This window comes from Ruditapes philippinarum, unplaced genomic scaffold, assembly GCF_026571515.1.
Source record: "Ruditapes philippinarum isolate M1 unplaced genomic scaffold, ASM2657151v2 ctg1737_1_1_1_1, whole genome shotgun sequence".
NCBI lineage: Eukaryota > Metazoa > Mollusca > Bivalvia > Venerida > Veneridae > Ruditapes > Ruditapes philippinarum.
In genome coordinates, this window is record NW_026862635.1 from 93,744 (window position 1) to 110,137 (window position 16,394).

At 32.7% G+C, this 16,394-nt stretch overlaps 1 protein-coding gene across 1 annotated transcript in view; it reads left to right on the forward strand.

The window, feature by feature from the left end:
* Positions 1 to 16,394, forward strand: part of LOC132719660 (dynein axonemal heavy chain 6-like) — a gene marked incomplete at both ends in the record, with an annotated part of 86,989 nt that overhangs the window by 18,279 nt on the left and 52,316 nt on the right. Inside the window, 15 exons of the mRNA XM_060703466.1 lie at positions 22 to 142; positions 928 to 1,079; positions 1,999 to 2,151; positions 2,822 to 2,923; positions 4,986 to 5,135; positions 5,790 to 5,918; positions 9,346 to 9,459; positions 10,356 to 10,499; positions 11,068 to 11,277; positions 12,121 to 12,333; positions 12,816 to 12,996; positions 13,591 to 13,687; positions 14,618 to 14,769; positions 15,214 to 15,293; positions 16,088 to 16,234. Coding sequence (XP_060559449.1) covers positions 22 to 142; positions 928 to 1,079; positions 1,999 to 2,151; positions 2,822 to 2,923; positions 4,986 to 5,135; positions 5,790 to 5,918; positions 9,346 to 9,459; positions 10,356 to 10,499; positions 11,068 to 11,277; positions 12,121 to 12,333; positions 12,816 to 12,996; positions 13,591 to 13,687; positions 14,618 to 14,769; positions 15,214 to 15,293; positions 16,088 to 16,234 — 2,145 coding nt within the window. The remainder of the gene's footprint in view (positions 1 to 21; positions 143 to 927; positions 1,080 to 1,998; positions 2,152 to 2,821; positions 2,924 to 4,985; positions 5,136 to 5,789; positions 5,919 to 9,345; positions 9,460 to 10,355; positions 10,500 to 11,067; positions 11,278 to 12,120; positions 12,334 to 12,815; positions 12,997 to 13,590; positions 13,688 to 14,617; positions 14,770 to 15,213; positions 15,294 to 16,087; positions 16,235 to 16,394) is intronic.

Sequence of the window (16,394 nt, forward strand, 5' to 3'; positions counted from 1 at the left end):
ATTTTTTGTACATTTTTGCAGGAAGCTCTCACGGCTGCGTTTAGAGCTGCTAGCCAGTATGCGGACACGTTCGAACCCCACAGAGAATTTTATAGAGAGAATGAGAGCATGGACCTTGATGTCATTAAAAGCCAGGATCAAGGTTGGTTAGATTTATTGAAAAAAAAAAAAAAAAAAAAAACGGGAAAAAAATCGTATATCTGTTTCATTTTTATAAACGTCTGGGTATAATGGCTCATTTGTTTTAATAAAGGAAACCAGAATATTGACATTGCTTTAAATTTTGACATTGCTCTAAAAGAGAAAAATAAAATCTTAATATAACTTAAATAGAAAAACCAGAATCAGAATCTTGGCATTGCTTTAAATCTTGACATTGTTTAAATAGAGAAAACCAGAATCTTGGCATTGTTTTAATCTTGAAAAACCAGATTATTGGCATTGCTTTAAATCTTGACATTGTTTAAATAGAGAAAACCAAAATCTTGACATTGTTTTAATCTTGAAAAACCAGATTATTGACATTGCTTTAAATTTTGACATTGTTGTAATAGAGAAAACCAAAATCTTGATATGGCTTTAATACAGAAAAACAGTTTAATAGAGAAAACCAGAATCTTGACATCATTTTAAAAGAGAAAACCAGAATCTTGACTTTGTTTTAGACAAAATCAGTATCTTGTCATTGTTGTTACAGAGAAAACCAGAATCTTGACATTTATTTAATAGAGAAAACAAAAATTTAATATTGTTTTAATAGAGAAAACTAAAATCTTAACAGTGTTTTAATAGAGAAAACCAGAATCTTGGCATTGTTTTACTACAGAAAACCTAAATCTTGACAGTTACCTTTAATAGTCTAAAAATTTTGACAATCATGTTTATTTGAATGAGTTCTATTTTAACTCCTGTATTTTATATACACAGATGTTGCATGGTTCAGCGAGGCTCTGGAGAGGTACCACGGTCAGCACAAGATGGCCGAGGCTATCAAAGAGAAGAGGTCTATAGGAATGTTGCTCGTGGACGCCACTAAGATGAAATCTCTCCTTATACCTTCTCCACTTAGATGTCTTAACGTAAGTACCATTATACAAATTCTTTCATGTCAGGAAGCTATTCAGCTAGCTTACGGAACGTCGGTAGTTCTACTCAAGTACCCGTTTGTGCACGGAAGGGCAACTGAGGTCTTCCTCCACCAGTAAAGCTTGATAGTTGCCATATGACCTATACTGTGTCGGTGTGACATAAAACCCAATAAAACAAAAAAACAAAAAAACATTACATGATTCTTAACCTGATTTAATCAAAAGACTTTTGTTTCTTTCTTGGATAATATCACATTTGTGTTTTACTTTTACTTACTTTACCCCTTACTCTTTTTTAGAAAAGATCCATGTTTGCATTATTGGGACTTTTTAAGTTTTGAAATTTGTTTAATTGGGAAAATATTTATTAAAAACAAGAACATAGATGAGAATTTGTTATAATTATCAACCCTTAGGTTTGGACAAAAATAACATATTTTGCCAATTAAGAACATGCTTGTTTAAAAAGACCCATCAAAACAAAGTGTAAATAGTTCTACTTTTTTTTTATATCTACGCCATTTATATCAGCAAGAGCAATGTTTGCTAACTGTATTTCATTTTACATCAAATCATTTCTTGGGGCATCTGTGGCAAAGTGGTTAAGGTTGTGACCTGCTGCAGGTTTGATCGGCATAAGCGTCTTTGAATTACGATTTATTTCATGTGAGAAAGCTATTCAGATAGCTTACTGAATGTTTGTGGTTCTACTCGTGGTGCTTGTTTGTGCCTGAAATAATGCACAAAGGGGCACCTCAAGTCTTCCTTCACCAGTAAAGCTGGAAAGTCGCCAGATGACTTGACCTATACTGTGTTGGTTCAACATAAAACCCAACCAAAAATTTTAAAAAATCATTTCTTTTTTACAATACATGTATTTAATTTTCATGTTTTTTACAACATACAACAGGCTGTGAATGATATGCTGCCCAAGTTGGCCAGACAGGAGGTAGATAGACTAATTGCTGAGCTACAAGATGCCCAGTTCAGATTAGAGAGTACACCAAGCACTACCATAGAGTTTGTCAAGAGTTTGACATTCCTCGATGACATTCAAGTCAGGGTAAGCGATCTTCTTTACTGTTCCTTGGTGACATTCAAGTCAGGGTAAGCGGTCTTCTTTAATGTTCCTTGGTGACATTCAAGTCAGGGTAAGCGGTCTTCTTTAATGTTCCTTGGTGACATTCAAGTCAGGGTAAGCGGTCTTCTTTAATGTTCCTTGGTGACATTCAAGTCAGGGTAAGCGGTCTTCTTTAATGTTCCTTGGTGACATTAAAGTCAGGGTAAGCGGTCTTCTTTACTGTTCCTTGGTGACATTAAAGTCAGGGTAAGCGGTCTTCTTTAATGTTCCTTGGTGACATTCAAGTCAGGGTAAGCGGTCTTCTTTAATGTTCCTTGGTGACATTCAAGTCAGGGTAAGCGATCTTCTTTAATGTTTGTCAGTGACGTTTAACTCAGACTTGACTTTTTTTGATGACATTTAATAGAATTTCTTCTTTGACATTCCTTGATGGTATACCTATAAGATTCAAAGTGATTTTTTTCTTATTACTTTTTAAAAACCTTTTATAACAGCTTACTGTATGTTTAAAAAAAAATAACTAATGTGCACTGTTTACAGAAATTTCAAGGATATTTTGATATTTATTTACAGATAAAATTTCTATTTATAGATTGAAATTTCTATTTATAGATTGAAATTTCTATTTATAGATTATAATTTTTTTTTATAGATTGAGCCACTGGAGAAGGAGTCTATGGTTGTGAAGGACATGTATGAATTGATAGATGTGTTCCAGGTCCCAACGCCACCCGAGGACTTCGCAGTGTACCAGGCATGTATACTTTTTATATTTTGACATTGTTTTAGCTTTATTATCAAATTATCAGGTTATCCATATCATTTCATATAATCTTTTATCACATTACCGTGCAGTTTTTGCGACCCCCTAAAAATGGTATTGCACGGCTGTGCATATATTTTGACGTGATGTCAAATGCGTTAAATAAACATAGCGTTAAGACGCGCTTAACCCTTTCACTGCCATAGGGACGGCTTAAGCCGTCCCTGTTATTTTTGGCGTATTTGCCATATGGACGGCTTTAGCCGTTTCTATAATAATAATAGTAATAATAATAAATTAATAATAATAATAATAATAATAAAGATAAAGAAAATTATACCATCGACAATAATTATTATTATACTAACAGATTTGGAAACATATATAATTATTATGATACTTATAACAAATAATAATAACTAGAGGATGCTTTTGTAAAAAAGCGCATGTCTCCCCCACTGCACTGTGACCTTGACCTTTGACCTACTGACCCCAAAAACAATAGGGATCATTTGCTCTATAAGACCAATCATCCTATGAAGTTTGAGGGCTGTAGGTCAAAAGGAACTCTAGTTATCATCCGGAAACGAGAAATTGACCAACGGTCACTGTGACCTTGACCTTTGACCTACTGACCCCAAAAACAATAGGGATCATCTGCTCTATAAGACCAATCATCCCTATGAAGTTTGAGGGCTGTAGGTCAAAAGGAACTCTAGTTATCATCGGGAAACGAGAAATTGACCAACGGTCACTGTGACCTTGACCTTTGAACTACTGACCCCAAAACAATAGGGATCATCTGCTCAATAAGACCAATCATCCTATGAAGTTTGAGGTCTGTAGGTCTAAAGGAACTCTAGTTATCATCCGGAAACGAGAAATTGACCAACGGTCAGTGTGACCTTGACCTTTGACCTACTGACCCCAAAAACAATAGGGATCATCAGCTCTATAAGACCAATCATCCTATGAAGTTTGAGGGCTGTAGGTCAAAAGGAACTCTAGTTATCATCCGGAAACGAGAAATTGACCAACAGTCAGTGTGACCTTGACCTTTGACCTACTGACCCTAAAAACAATAGGGATCATCTGCTCTATAAGACCAATCATCCTATGAAGTTTGAGGGCTGTAGGTCAAAAGGAACTCTAGTTATCATCCGGAAACGAGAAATTGACCAACGGTCACTGTGACCTTGACCTTTGAACTACTGACCCCAAAAACAATAGGGATCATCAGCTCTATAAGACCAATCATCCTATGAAGTTTGAGGGCTGTAGGTCAAAAGGAACTCTAGTTATCATCCGGAAACGAGAAATTGACCAACGGTCACTGTGACCTTGACCTTTGAACTACTGACCCCAAAAACAATAGGGATCATCTGCTCAATAAGACCAATCATCCTATGAAGTTTGAGGTCTGTAGGTCTAAAGGAACTCTAGTTATCATCCGGAAACGAGAAATTGACCAACGGTCAGTGTGACCTTGACCTTTGACCTACTGACCCCAAAAACAATAGGGATCATCAGCTCTATAAGACCAATCATCCTATGAAGTTTGAGGGCTGTAGGTCAAAAGGAACTCTAGTTATCGTCCGGAAACGAAGAATGGACGGACGGACTGACGGACGGACGGACTGACGGACGGACGGACAGGGCAAAAACAATATGTCTCCCCCCGAGGTGGGGGAGACATAATTATATTGATTAATAATATAGTTATTTCTTAGAAAATCCTATGGCAAATAGGTGAACAATAAAGCAATAATCCTCTGGCAGCGAAAGGGTTAATATAAGCGTTACACTATATACTTTTTGGTATGTGATAAATAGAATATTAAATTTGTGTAAGTTCATTACTCTGAATTTATTGAACTCATTAAATGAAATAATATTATGCTCGCCAGAGGCTCGCATAATATAATTTTATTCAACTCATTCAATAAATTCTGTATTAAACTTACACTCATTCAATATCCTCTATATACATTGATAAACTAATCCAAGACACTTTGATATTAGTAATATAAATCATCTTCATTTTCCTTTACAGACACTTGGCCCAAGTATAACAAATGTAAGAAATGCCATTGACAAATCACTGGCCGAGAGAGATGCTAACATTGACAAGTTCTGTACACACCTGGACAAGGATATTGCTGAACTGAGCAAAGAAGTGAAAGAGGTGAAACAGGAAGCTCAGGTAAATAACTTTTACATCTTAACCTCCCCAGAATTTATGAAATGGACTTATCCGTCTTCTGAGTCAGGAAGATTCCATTGTTGATTTAAGAAAATTTACAACATAACCTCCCTGAATATAGAGAATGGACTTGCCCAGATCTGAATCAGGAAGTTGATTTAAACTCAACAGTCACAGATTATATATAATTGACTTTTAATTGTTTTGAATCTGGATTAAACCATTCTTGAATTAGGAGATAGTAAAATATTTCCTCCCCTGAATATTTTTAATGAACCTGTCCTGTTTTGAAATTGGATTAGTCCGTTATTGAATAAAAACATTTTTACAAATTACCTCCCCTGAATATTTGTAATGGACCAGCCCTATTTTAATCTGGATTTATCCATTGTTGATTTAAGGGATATTTTTATGCAATAGAAAACTAGTTAATAATCAGGTAGGTTATATGAATTCCAGGCATCTCTTATTTTGTAACTGCTTGATGGCATACAACTTCAGTAATATCAAGAAACTCAAGGGACTTAACTAAAACAGTCATTATAGCAACTGTATTTATTTACAACCATGTATTCTGTCTTAACCTTAACAAGCATAAAGAAACGTAAGCAAGTGTATTACCATATTTACAACAATTTCGGTACTTATTTTCAGAACCCCATCATTCTTGATGCAGCAGCGGACAAAGAGAAGGTGAAATCTGTTCTAAAGAAACTTCTTACACAAATGGATGATCTTCAACAACGCGCCTTCACGTACAAATCCTACCAGAAAAATTTCAAGGTAAACTGCCAAACATGTCTAGATATTTCTCGATCATTATATGTAAAACTTTTTAAATATTTTTACGATTTTCATTCTCTTTTCAACAACTATTTTGTAAATTTTTATAGATATTTGCTTGAATATGCTCTTGCTCATACATCCCACTATTTATTCCCCACTTTTATAACATGTTAGGTAGCAAAATAAAGAGATATTTTATCAAGGAATCATGCATATTGCCTTCAAGGTATGTCATTTTGTAAAAGTAAAAATGTTCAGATTTCATTGCAAATTTAGAGTGTTATCTTCAATTTTTCAACTCATTATCATCAAAAAATCCAGGTCATTACTAGTGATTAGTGAAATTGTATTTTCTAGGTTTTTGTTATCATTCACAACAAATATCATTATTTGAGTCCTAGTGATAAGTATAGTTGTATTTTCTACCCTATTGTTACCATTCCTAACAATTTTTTCAATTCCTAAAATTTCAAGACTGCTTAGGCCAATGCTAAAGGGCATACACTTTTATATTGCATTTTAACATGACTATAAGGCATGCATGGACTTGAAATATAACTGTATAGATTATTTTTATTACTTTATTTTAAGAGTTCAATTGAGAAGTCTCCATTTAACATTTTTTAGGTTCAAACTGATTTTGAACTTTGAGAAGTGTATAGCATGTTCTCCCACTAAGCTAAATAGGGAGAGTGTCAGAAAAGTCACCCAGGTGTCACTTTTTCGATCCACGAACAATGTGTAATTTTGCCATGATAATTGATTTATGACATTGAGTCCTATAGTGAATTTTCTCTTACCATGGTTACCATAAGTTATCCAGGAAAGCCAGTTAGGCAGATAAAATGCTGAAATATTACCAAAAACCTGTAAAAGCCAGGGCACAAAAAAGAGCAAACAACCAATTTCTCTTCAAAGATAATATAATAAGAATATTTAAACAATGTTGTTTTTTTTTCAAGTATTTAAATTTTTCTTACAATACGACTTTCACCAGATAGAACTTAAGAATTTTGTGCATGGGCCATACATTTTTTTATCAGAAATTAACATGATATATATTAATATTCTATGAGTTTAGACTGATACCTTTTAAACATATGAAAACTTTATTCTTTGCCAGTTATTTCTCCATAGCTTGAAGACAAATAAAGATGCTGGACAGATTATAGTAATTTAAATGGATTTGCATGTATCGATATTGTTGTCTTAAGAAATATATATGTCAATCACACATGTATATATTGTATATTTATATAAAATATTGTGGAGTTAAATTGTGCAGTCACACTTACCTGTAGTGAGGTTGTGAAAAAAAATTAAGTCCTGTTTAAGCGCTCGCACGGAACATTTACCTGTGGACTACCACTATGTCATGGAAATATATTGGAATTTCAATTATGGAAATATCATAGATTTGCCAAGTTTATCATGGAAATTGAAGAATCTTCAAATAAAATCTGATGAAGTGCCATTTGTCAGAAGAAGTTATTATAACTGTTTAATATCAAATGCTGTTAGTTGTATTTTTTTACTCATTTCAAAACATATTCAATTTGTTACAATGACTTCTGAGAAGAAAGACAGATATTTTTATGACAAGATATTTCCACAGTTATATTGAATTATTTTATAAAGGTATAAATTAGCATTTCAAGTTATCATGATAAAATTTATGAAAATGATTTAAGTAACAATTACTTCATTATATTTAGGTTTATTGGCATTTTGGATTGTCATGGAAAAATTTCATGAATATCATGGAAAAGCATTAAAATGATAGGAAAAAAATGATGAATAACATGGAAAAAAACTTTAAAATGATAGGAAGAATTTATGAATAACATGGAAAAAACATTAAAATGATAGGAAGAACATTAAATGATAGGAAGAATCATGAATAATGTGGAAAAAGCATTAAAATGATAGGGAAAATTCATAAATAACATGGAAAAAGCATTAAAATGATAGGAAAAATTCATGAATATCATGATAGGAAAAAATCATGAATATCATGGAAAATGCATTAAAATAATAGAAAATGATGATGATTATTATCATGAAAACCAGTTGGGTTTTTCTTGGTAAAGTTCATAAACCTATAGGCTGAATTTTTTTAGAAATGAGATTATGGTAAAAAGGAATTGACAGCATTTTGAGGTATACTTATCTATTGTCCATAAAGGAAAGGAAGTAGACAAAATGAAGTTTTGATATTGTCTTGTGTGAGGCTGCATTTGAATGATGTCATTTCATATTGCTTTCATTGTTGTGGTCAGTATGTGAGTCTGTCATGAGTCTGTCATGCTATTAAATATTCAGAATGCTAGACGAAATTTCTCTCTGACAATTGATTAAAGACATTGGGTCTAATGGTCTTTTGTCCATCACTGCCGATTCAGAAATCATTTGGGATAAGTAGTTGATCCCTGCAAAGAGAAATGGGTAATTATACTGGTTAGTTATCCAGTAAACCTGGTATGTGAACTTACTGCAGAAATATGCAAAATAATGTGTTTAAATTGGTGTAAAAAATAAACAATCCAAATGCTAAATATACATTCACATTACACTACTCGGTATGTGATATTAGTATTAAAATATTCATATGTGCTTTTATTAAGACATTTCTTTCATATCAACCATCTTTTCTGTTTCATCTTGAGTTTATAAACCATGTATTAGGATAGGATTGAATTTCTCAACATAGATCAACTGTATTTCCTCATTCTTTTTCACTTTTAATATCATATCATAATCAATATCAACATTATTGATATCTTTTTCAATATCATTTTCTAGAATCTTTTCTTTGAGTTGGTATCAATTGCATGCCATTATAAAAGGTATGCATGCCTTTTAAACAGCATTGTATGTGTAGAAAATACATGTATTTATACTTGTTATTAAATTTTTAATCAGTTTTTGCTGTACTTAAAGGAACTCCATTGTCTGGTACAAAAGCCTTAAACATAAAAATTTAATTTCTTTCAAAGATCAGCTGGGGCACTCAAAACAGGAAAAAAATGTAAAAGATAATTATGAAATATAAAAAGAAATAAATTGAAAATCGTATTTTTAAGCTATTCCTAGTTAGATTTGAGAGATTTTTGGGTCATTTTTCACAATTAGAATAATTAATCTGGAAAAATGGAGTGAGCAAATTATCTGGAATTTTGCACACAAGTTATTGGTATTGACCTACATCAAATGGAACATTAATATGGAAACAATTTATTTCCAGTCCCGTCTTATCCAAAAAAACTCAGTGGATTCCCTTTAAATCTCAACAATGATTGCCATTTCATTCATTAGAACATACTGTTGCCTTAGTGCAATAACAGAATAAGTCCTTCTAAATTTAATAACAGTTAATCAATTATTGTGCTAAGGTAACGGTTACATATTTTTGTGTATCTGGCAGGTTGAGGTGACCAAGTTTGACGCCCTAGAGGAGGCTCATGCTGAACTTAAGCTCAAGGAGCTCCTGTGGAGCGCTATAGATGAATGGGATGGTCTCCTAGCTGACTGGACTCAGGTTTGTTCACTTTATGTGACTGTCAAGTTTCTAATTCTTTATTGATTTAAAAGTTCATTGTATTTATAAGCATCTTTAAGTTAAAATTAAATAATTAATATCAAACAGCTATGAATTCAGTGTATTTGAAAACAGCTTTAAGTTCAGTATTTTTAATAACAACTTCAAATTCAGTGTATCCAAAAAAATGTAAAAGTTCAGTGTATTCAAAAAATGTATATTTAGTTCAATGCATTTTAAAAATAAGCTATAAGTTCAATGCATTTAAAAAAAGCTATAAGTTCAATGTATTTTTTTAAAAAAAAGCTATAAGTTAAATGTATTTTTTTTAAAAAGCTAATAAGTTCAATGTTGTTTTTTTTTAAAAAAGCTTTAAGTTCAATGTTTTTTTAAGAAAAGCTTTTATTAAATTCAGTGTATTTATTATCAGTTACAAGTTCAGTATATTTAATAACAGCTTTAGAATAGTTCAAGTTTATTTCTCTATAACAGTTAATGAATTTAAGATTTTGAATTTACTAGCCCGAATCCCAGATTTGAATTTATTCTACTATATATCTAACTAAATTTTCTTAAAATTTTCACTGGCCCGAAATAATTTTCACTAATTAGATGACTGCTATAACAATGCAATTTTACTCTATACTATATACGTATATTTCCTGCTACAATAATAGGTGAGTTTTGATACACTGGATCCGGAACAATTTTACTCTATACTATATAAGTATATCCTACTATATATCATAGGTGAGTTTTGATACACTGGATCTGGAACAATTTTACTCTATACTATATACGTATATCCTACTATATATAATAGGTGAGTTTTGATACACTGGATCCGGAACAATTTTACTCTATACTATATATGTATATCCTACTATATATCATAGGTGAGTTTTGATACACTGGATCCGGAACAGATGAACTCTACCACTATGAAATATGCCAAGTCAGTGATGCAGTTAGAGAAGGGACTGCCCCCTAATGCTGTTGTCCCTAAATTAAAGGAGAAAGTGGAACTGATGAGAGATAGGGTAAGTAAGATTTTTTTGGCTAAATTTTATTTAAAAAAAAAATGGAAACTAGTAAATAATTGTCATATCTATGAATATGCTTGCAATGTACATAAATTTAGTTTTATACAACCCTTGCACTTTGAACAGTAATGGTGCATTGAAAACCCTACCCCCCCCCCCCCAAAAAAAAAAATAAAAAAAAATAAATAAAAAAAAAAAAAAATATGTACATGTAGATCGATTGTGAAATCTGTTATGCAGTTACTCAACACCTAAAATATTAATTACTTAAGTTTAAATTTTTGTACAATTTTTTGACAATTTGTATTTTTGTAATTGGATTTTAAGCTGTTAAATTTATTAGAATGTTTTACATTGATACTTCCCCAGCCACTGTGCCTGAAATAATGCATAGAGGGGCAGACTTTATGTCATACTCCATGATTAAAATTGGTAAGACGCCATTCAACTTCTTTTAGTGTTGATGAGACTTAAATAAAATCATCAATTAAAATGTTCATCATTAAATAGTGTTTCTCTTAAAATTTGATCTTTGAAATAAACCAACAAAAACTATTATTTTCAGTTACCAGTGATCACAGACTTAAGAAACCCATGCTTGAAGCAGCGTCACTGGGACGTCATAGAGAATATTCTGGAGTATAAATTCACAGCTGAAGACCCACTGACCCTTGGTAAACTGACCGACATAAATGCCTTCAAGCATGCAGAGACTCTACAAGAGATATCGGGCCAGGCTAGTTCAGAAGCTAGTTTAGAGGGCATCTTGAAGAAGGTAAGAAAAAAAGAAAAGAAAAAATTATCAGAAATTTCAATGCATTGCTGAAATCAAACTTATGTATATCATTTTTTATCAGAACTTTCAATGCATTGCAGCAATCAAACTTATGCATATCCATCCTTTGTTATAAGTTATTAGATGAAAGCGTATTTATATAAAGTGTGTCAAGTGTAGTTCAACCTCTGTTGAGCAACTACCTTGTTTGAAAGATTTGGGTCCTTGCTTAGAGAGATTGCTCTAGGGAGGTTACATTTATTGTAAAGTCTTACTTTGGAAATGATGATTTATTGATACTGTTGTTGATATAGAGGTTATTGTTCTACAGTAACAGAGAGCCACTTTACACAGGTTGTCTTGACTAAGTGGCTGAGTGGTCAAGATCATATTGACTTTAAATGACTTGCCACTCACAGATACTGGTTCAAATCTCTCTGCAAACTTTCTTTCTTTCATTAAACAAAGCTGTCCAGCTAGCTTATTGAAGGTTGGTGTGGCTGAGTGGTCAAGTTAAATGAGTTGCCACTTGCAGATACAGGTTCAAATTAATCCATTAGTGATTCTTTCATGTAATGAAGCTATCAGGCTAGCTTATTGAAGGTTGGGTGTTTCATTAAGGTGCCGACTTAAGTGCCGGAAGTAGTGAATGGAGGGTGGTCATATGAGGTCATGTTAAACTGCAATACATCACTTAATGACCTCATTTGTGTTGTTGTGATTTAAAAAAAACTACAAAACAAACTACAGAGGTTGTACTTCAATGATTAAAACAAAGAAATCCACTCAAGTTTCATGATTTATTTATCAATTGATAATAATCTTGTTTTCTATGGTACGTAGGTTGAAGATGCATGGAAAGCCACTGAATTTGTTGTCCTACAGCACAAAGACTCGAAGGACGTGTTCATTCTAGGTGGTACAGATGAGATCCAGCAACTGTTAGACGACAGTAACATAAACGTGGCAACCATTGCCAGTTCTCGACATGTTGGTCCAATCAAACCTAGGGTTGAGGAATGGACTCGGCAGCTTGATTTGTTCGGAAAAACTTTGGTGAGAATTTTCATCAATAAAGTCATTGATTTTTAAAGTTATTTACAGCTGTCTGATGGTTACTATAGAGATTTTTTTTTCTTACCATTTTTTTTGTCAATGTATTAAGCCCATTCTTCCACATGTGTGTTTAAGATGGCAAATTTGCCGTTATTTTTTAGTTACCTTACTTAAGAAAAAATTCAACATCTAACACTCATGTATGTGTGTGTTTGAACCGCCTCCGTGGTAAAGGGGTTAGAGTCGATGACTTCTAAAATCCAGTTACCTCTTTGTTATGGGTTCGATCCATTGGAGATGCTTCGGTAGTTTAGCGTGGAGGAAGGTTGTCTAGTACTGCTGTAACTCTCCAGGAACGATGGTTAGGAAACTACCCACCTATATGACTGAAATACTGTTGGAAAAAGGTGTAAAATGAAACAGACAAGCATGTGTGTGTTTGTGTTGAATATTGAAAATAATTTGCGGCCTTTATTTTTCAGGATGAGTGGTTAAACTGTCAGAGAGCATGGCTATATTTGGAGAGTATTTTCTCGGCTCCGGACATTCAGAGACAACTACCAGCCGAGGCCAAGATGTTCATGCAGGTGGATAAATCCTACAAGGATATAATGAGGAAAGTGAACAAAGTCCCTTCAGCCATTAGGGCCGGCACCCAACCAGGTACGTTTATTATACAGTGTTCATACAGTTTTAAAAAGTGCTTAAATTTGAGTCCCGTTCTTAAAAAAAAAGTGCTTGAAAATGATTAAAAAAAGGGCTGAATTGTCTTTGAATTTGATTTACTCTCTTGAAAAGTACTTGAAAAGGTGCTTTAAAAGTGCTTAGATTTGCTGCAGATATGCTTGAAAATGATTGAATGACATAGTGTTGGTAAAAATCGACATTTACTTTATCATTGGTTACAAATGTTATGTGTGCAACAAAATATGCTTGGAAAATGGGAAATTGCTTAAAAGTGCTTGAATGTCCGCATTGGATGTCAGTACAAACCCTGTTATATGCTTCGGTTGTTTTGTTTTTCTTCTTCTTTTCCTATGCAAAATTTTTTGAATTCTTAGAAAATGAAAATCAGTTAAAACAAAAATACTTTATAAAAATGTTGGCATTGAAATGAAAGAAAAACATCATTCTTCTGGTTATATTATAAGTCAATCTTATGTAAAACACACACATGAGCGAAGTTTTCTGAATGTTCTTCAGCTTTATTATTGTATTGTAAGTATTTCATCATAAAGCTGATGTTTCTATTTTTAGGATTACTGGAAACTTTCCAGAACAACAATGCTTTGCTGGACCAGATTCAGAAATGTCTGGAGGCATACCTGGAATCTAAGAGAGTCATCTTCCCAAGGTAGGTTCATTAATTGTTTAGATATATACCTGTGACAAAACAACTGTTAATTTGACCTGTCTGGCTTCCGTTTTAGAACTGTCCTTTATCAATTCTAGGGATGCCAAGGTGAAAATTTAAAAGTTGGATGGCTATTGATATAAATCTTGTTTAGAATTTAAGAATATGTAGGCTGGCCTGGCTTTATACTGGTGGCAAAGGTTAGACACTTTTGGTTCCTACAGATTAATGGTTAATTAAATTGTATGCATGAAATTTTCGTGGTTTTGTCATAAAGATATATAACATATTCCTAGGTTCTTCAATAATTGTGGACTGTATATTTTTCCAAAAAAAGTTCAAATGTAAATATAGTGTGATGAAAAATAATCATGCAGCAGACAAAATGAAATTTTTATTGATCTTACATTCTAGGATTGACCTATCCACGAAAACAACAGAAATTAGTTCCCCACAAATGATAATAATAGTTCTCCTCCAGTGAAAGCTTTTGCCTGAATTAGTGCAAAGATTGACATTTGAAGTCTTTCTCCACACATGAAGCTTGAAAGTTACATTATGACCTTTACACTGTGGATTTAAACTGAAAGCAAGCCAAAAATTGTATTTAAAGACTTTAAATATATTGTCTGTTTCAAAATTTAGGGAGTACATTTTACTAACAAGAAAATTTTCGTCCCTGGTGTATATAATTCATTCCTTGAATAGAACCTAGGAATAGGCATTGATCTTAATAAAAGCACCAAAACATTGCTTAATTTACTCATATATCATCACCTTAGTGCCATAACTGGTTAACTCCTTTTAAATTTTAGAAGGGCTTAACCTGTTACTGCACTAAGGTGACAATATGAAGATTAAAAAATCAGTTTTTGACATTATCAAGATTATTGTATCACTTATTTCAGACTGTTTTATCTCTAATTTCAGATTCTATTTCTTGTCCAACGATGAATTACTGGAGATTTTGGCTCAGACTAGGAACCCACTGGCAGTACAGCCACATCTAAGGAAATGTTTTGACGCCATTGCTAAGCTAGAGTTTGGTATACAAGCATCTGATGGAAAGTCAACTCCAGATGGTTAGTATATGAGCCGTGTCATGACAAAACCAACATAATGGGTTTGCGACCAGCATGGATCCAGACCAGCCTGCGCATCCGCGCAGTCTGATCAGGATCCATGCTGTTCGCTGATAACTGTTTTTATTGCTTAATTAGTGTGTATAAAATGTATGAACATTTCATTCTTTAAAGGAATTTATTTAAAAACAAACAAAAACACTCTCCAAAAAAACAAACAAAAAAAACAATAACAGGCAAAGCAAACCAATAACATATGGGTGCTTTTACGCGTAACAAACCTTCAACTTTATAGGTTAGAAAATGAACCCAAGTTTTAAAAAATCATGTAAAGAATATACATGTACATGTCTAGACACATTTGATTTAGACCTTTGTAATACTAATTAATTTGCCATTTATTTGATTAAAACAAACTACTTATGATTATTTTTTAATTGTCAGGAGAACCCCAGGAGATTCAGTACAGCAATGATATCCTGGCCATGATTTCCCCAGAGAATGAAAAAGTCAGTCTTGGAAAGGTAAGAATACATAAACGATGACTTAACTTTACCACTAATCTAAAATTATTTTATTTACTGATTATGATTTTTTTTTGCAAAATTGGTATAATAATAAATTTTCAAGGACTTGGTGCAAGATGTGACTTAAAAGAGTTACAACTCTTTTGTTTCAAATCATTATTAAAGTAATTAAGTTCATGAGGTCTTAAATTTGCCCACATCTAATTTAAAAATAATGGGAAAAACCCCGCTTCAAATGTCTTGTAATTGACTTATAGCTAGACATTATTCCTAGCACAAAAAATGAAAATTTTTATCTTACGCCATCAAAAATGGTTTCACAAAATGTTATTCTGTTGTTAATACCATAAGTGGAGGCATTAGGTTAACAGGGATATGGCTTTTGATTTATTTATAAGTTTCTATGAATAAATATTTATAAATAATCTAATGTAACATTATTCTTTAAACTGATAAATGACATATTGTTTGAAAATACAAGGGTGCGTTTCACTAACGTACTTTCATTATCGTAAGTCAAGTTTGAACTTAAATTTTTGTGTAAGCAGAACTTATGTATTTATTTGCGTTTTACTAAACTTTCTTAGCTATGCATTTGCGTAGGTTTAAACGCAAAGTTATGCTCACTTATTGCTGGTGTAAATTGCTTACATTGTTTAGTGAAATGCAACTAACGTAAATTTAGGTTTTGCGTTAGTCTAAATTTACGTAAAAAGATATGCTTAACTTACAGAATATTAGTGAAATGCTCACCAGATGTCATATTTATCTTTTCTATATTACCAAAATAGGGTTTGAAAGCAAGAGGTAATGTTGAAGAGTGGCTTGGTAAAGTTGAGGAGGCTATGTTCTCCAATTTACGTAAACTGACCAAGTTTGCCATCACAGATTTTGAAAGGCGACCACGTAGTGAGTGGGTGGTGTCCCATAGTTCCCAGGTAAACTAGTTTTCTATGTGTAAAGTTTGTATTTATTTTTATTTTTCCTTTTTTTCCACGTTTATTGTTTAAAACCACATTTAAGGCCCTGTCTATTTATTCATGCATTCTTTTACATAATCCATTCATTTATCAGTTGAATCTAATATTTTTATCATTT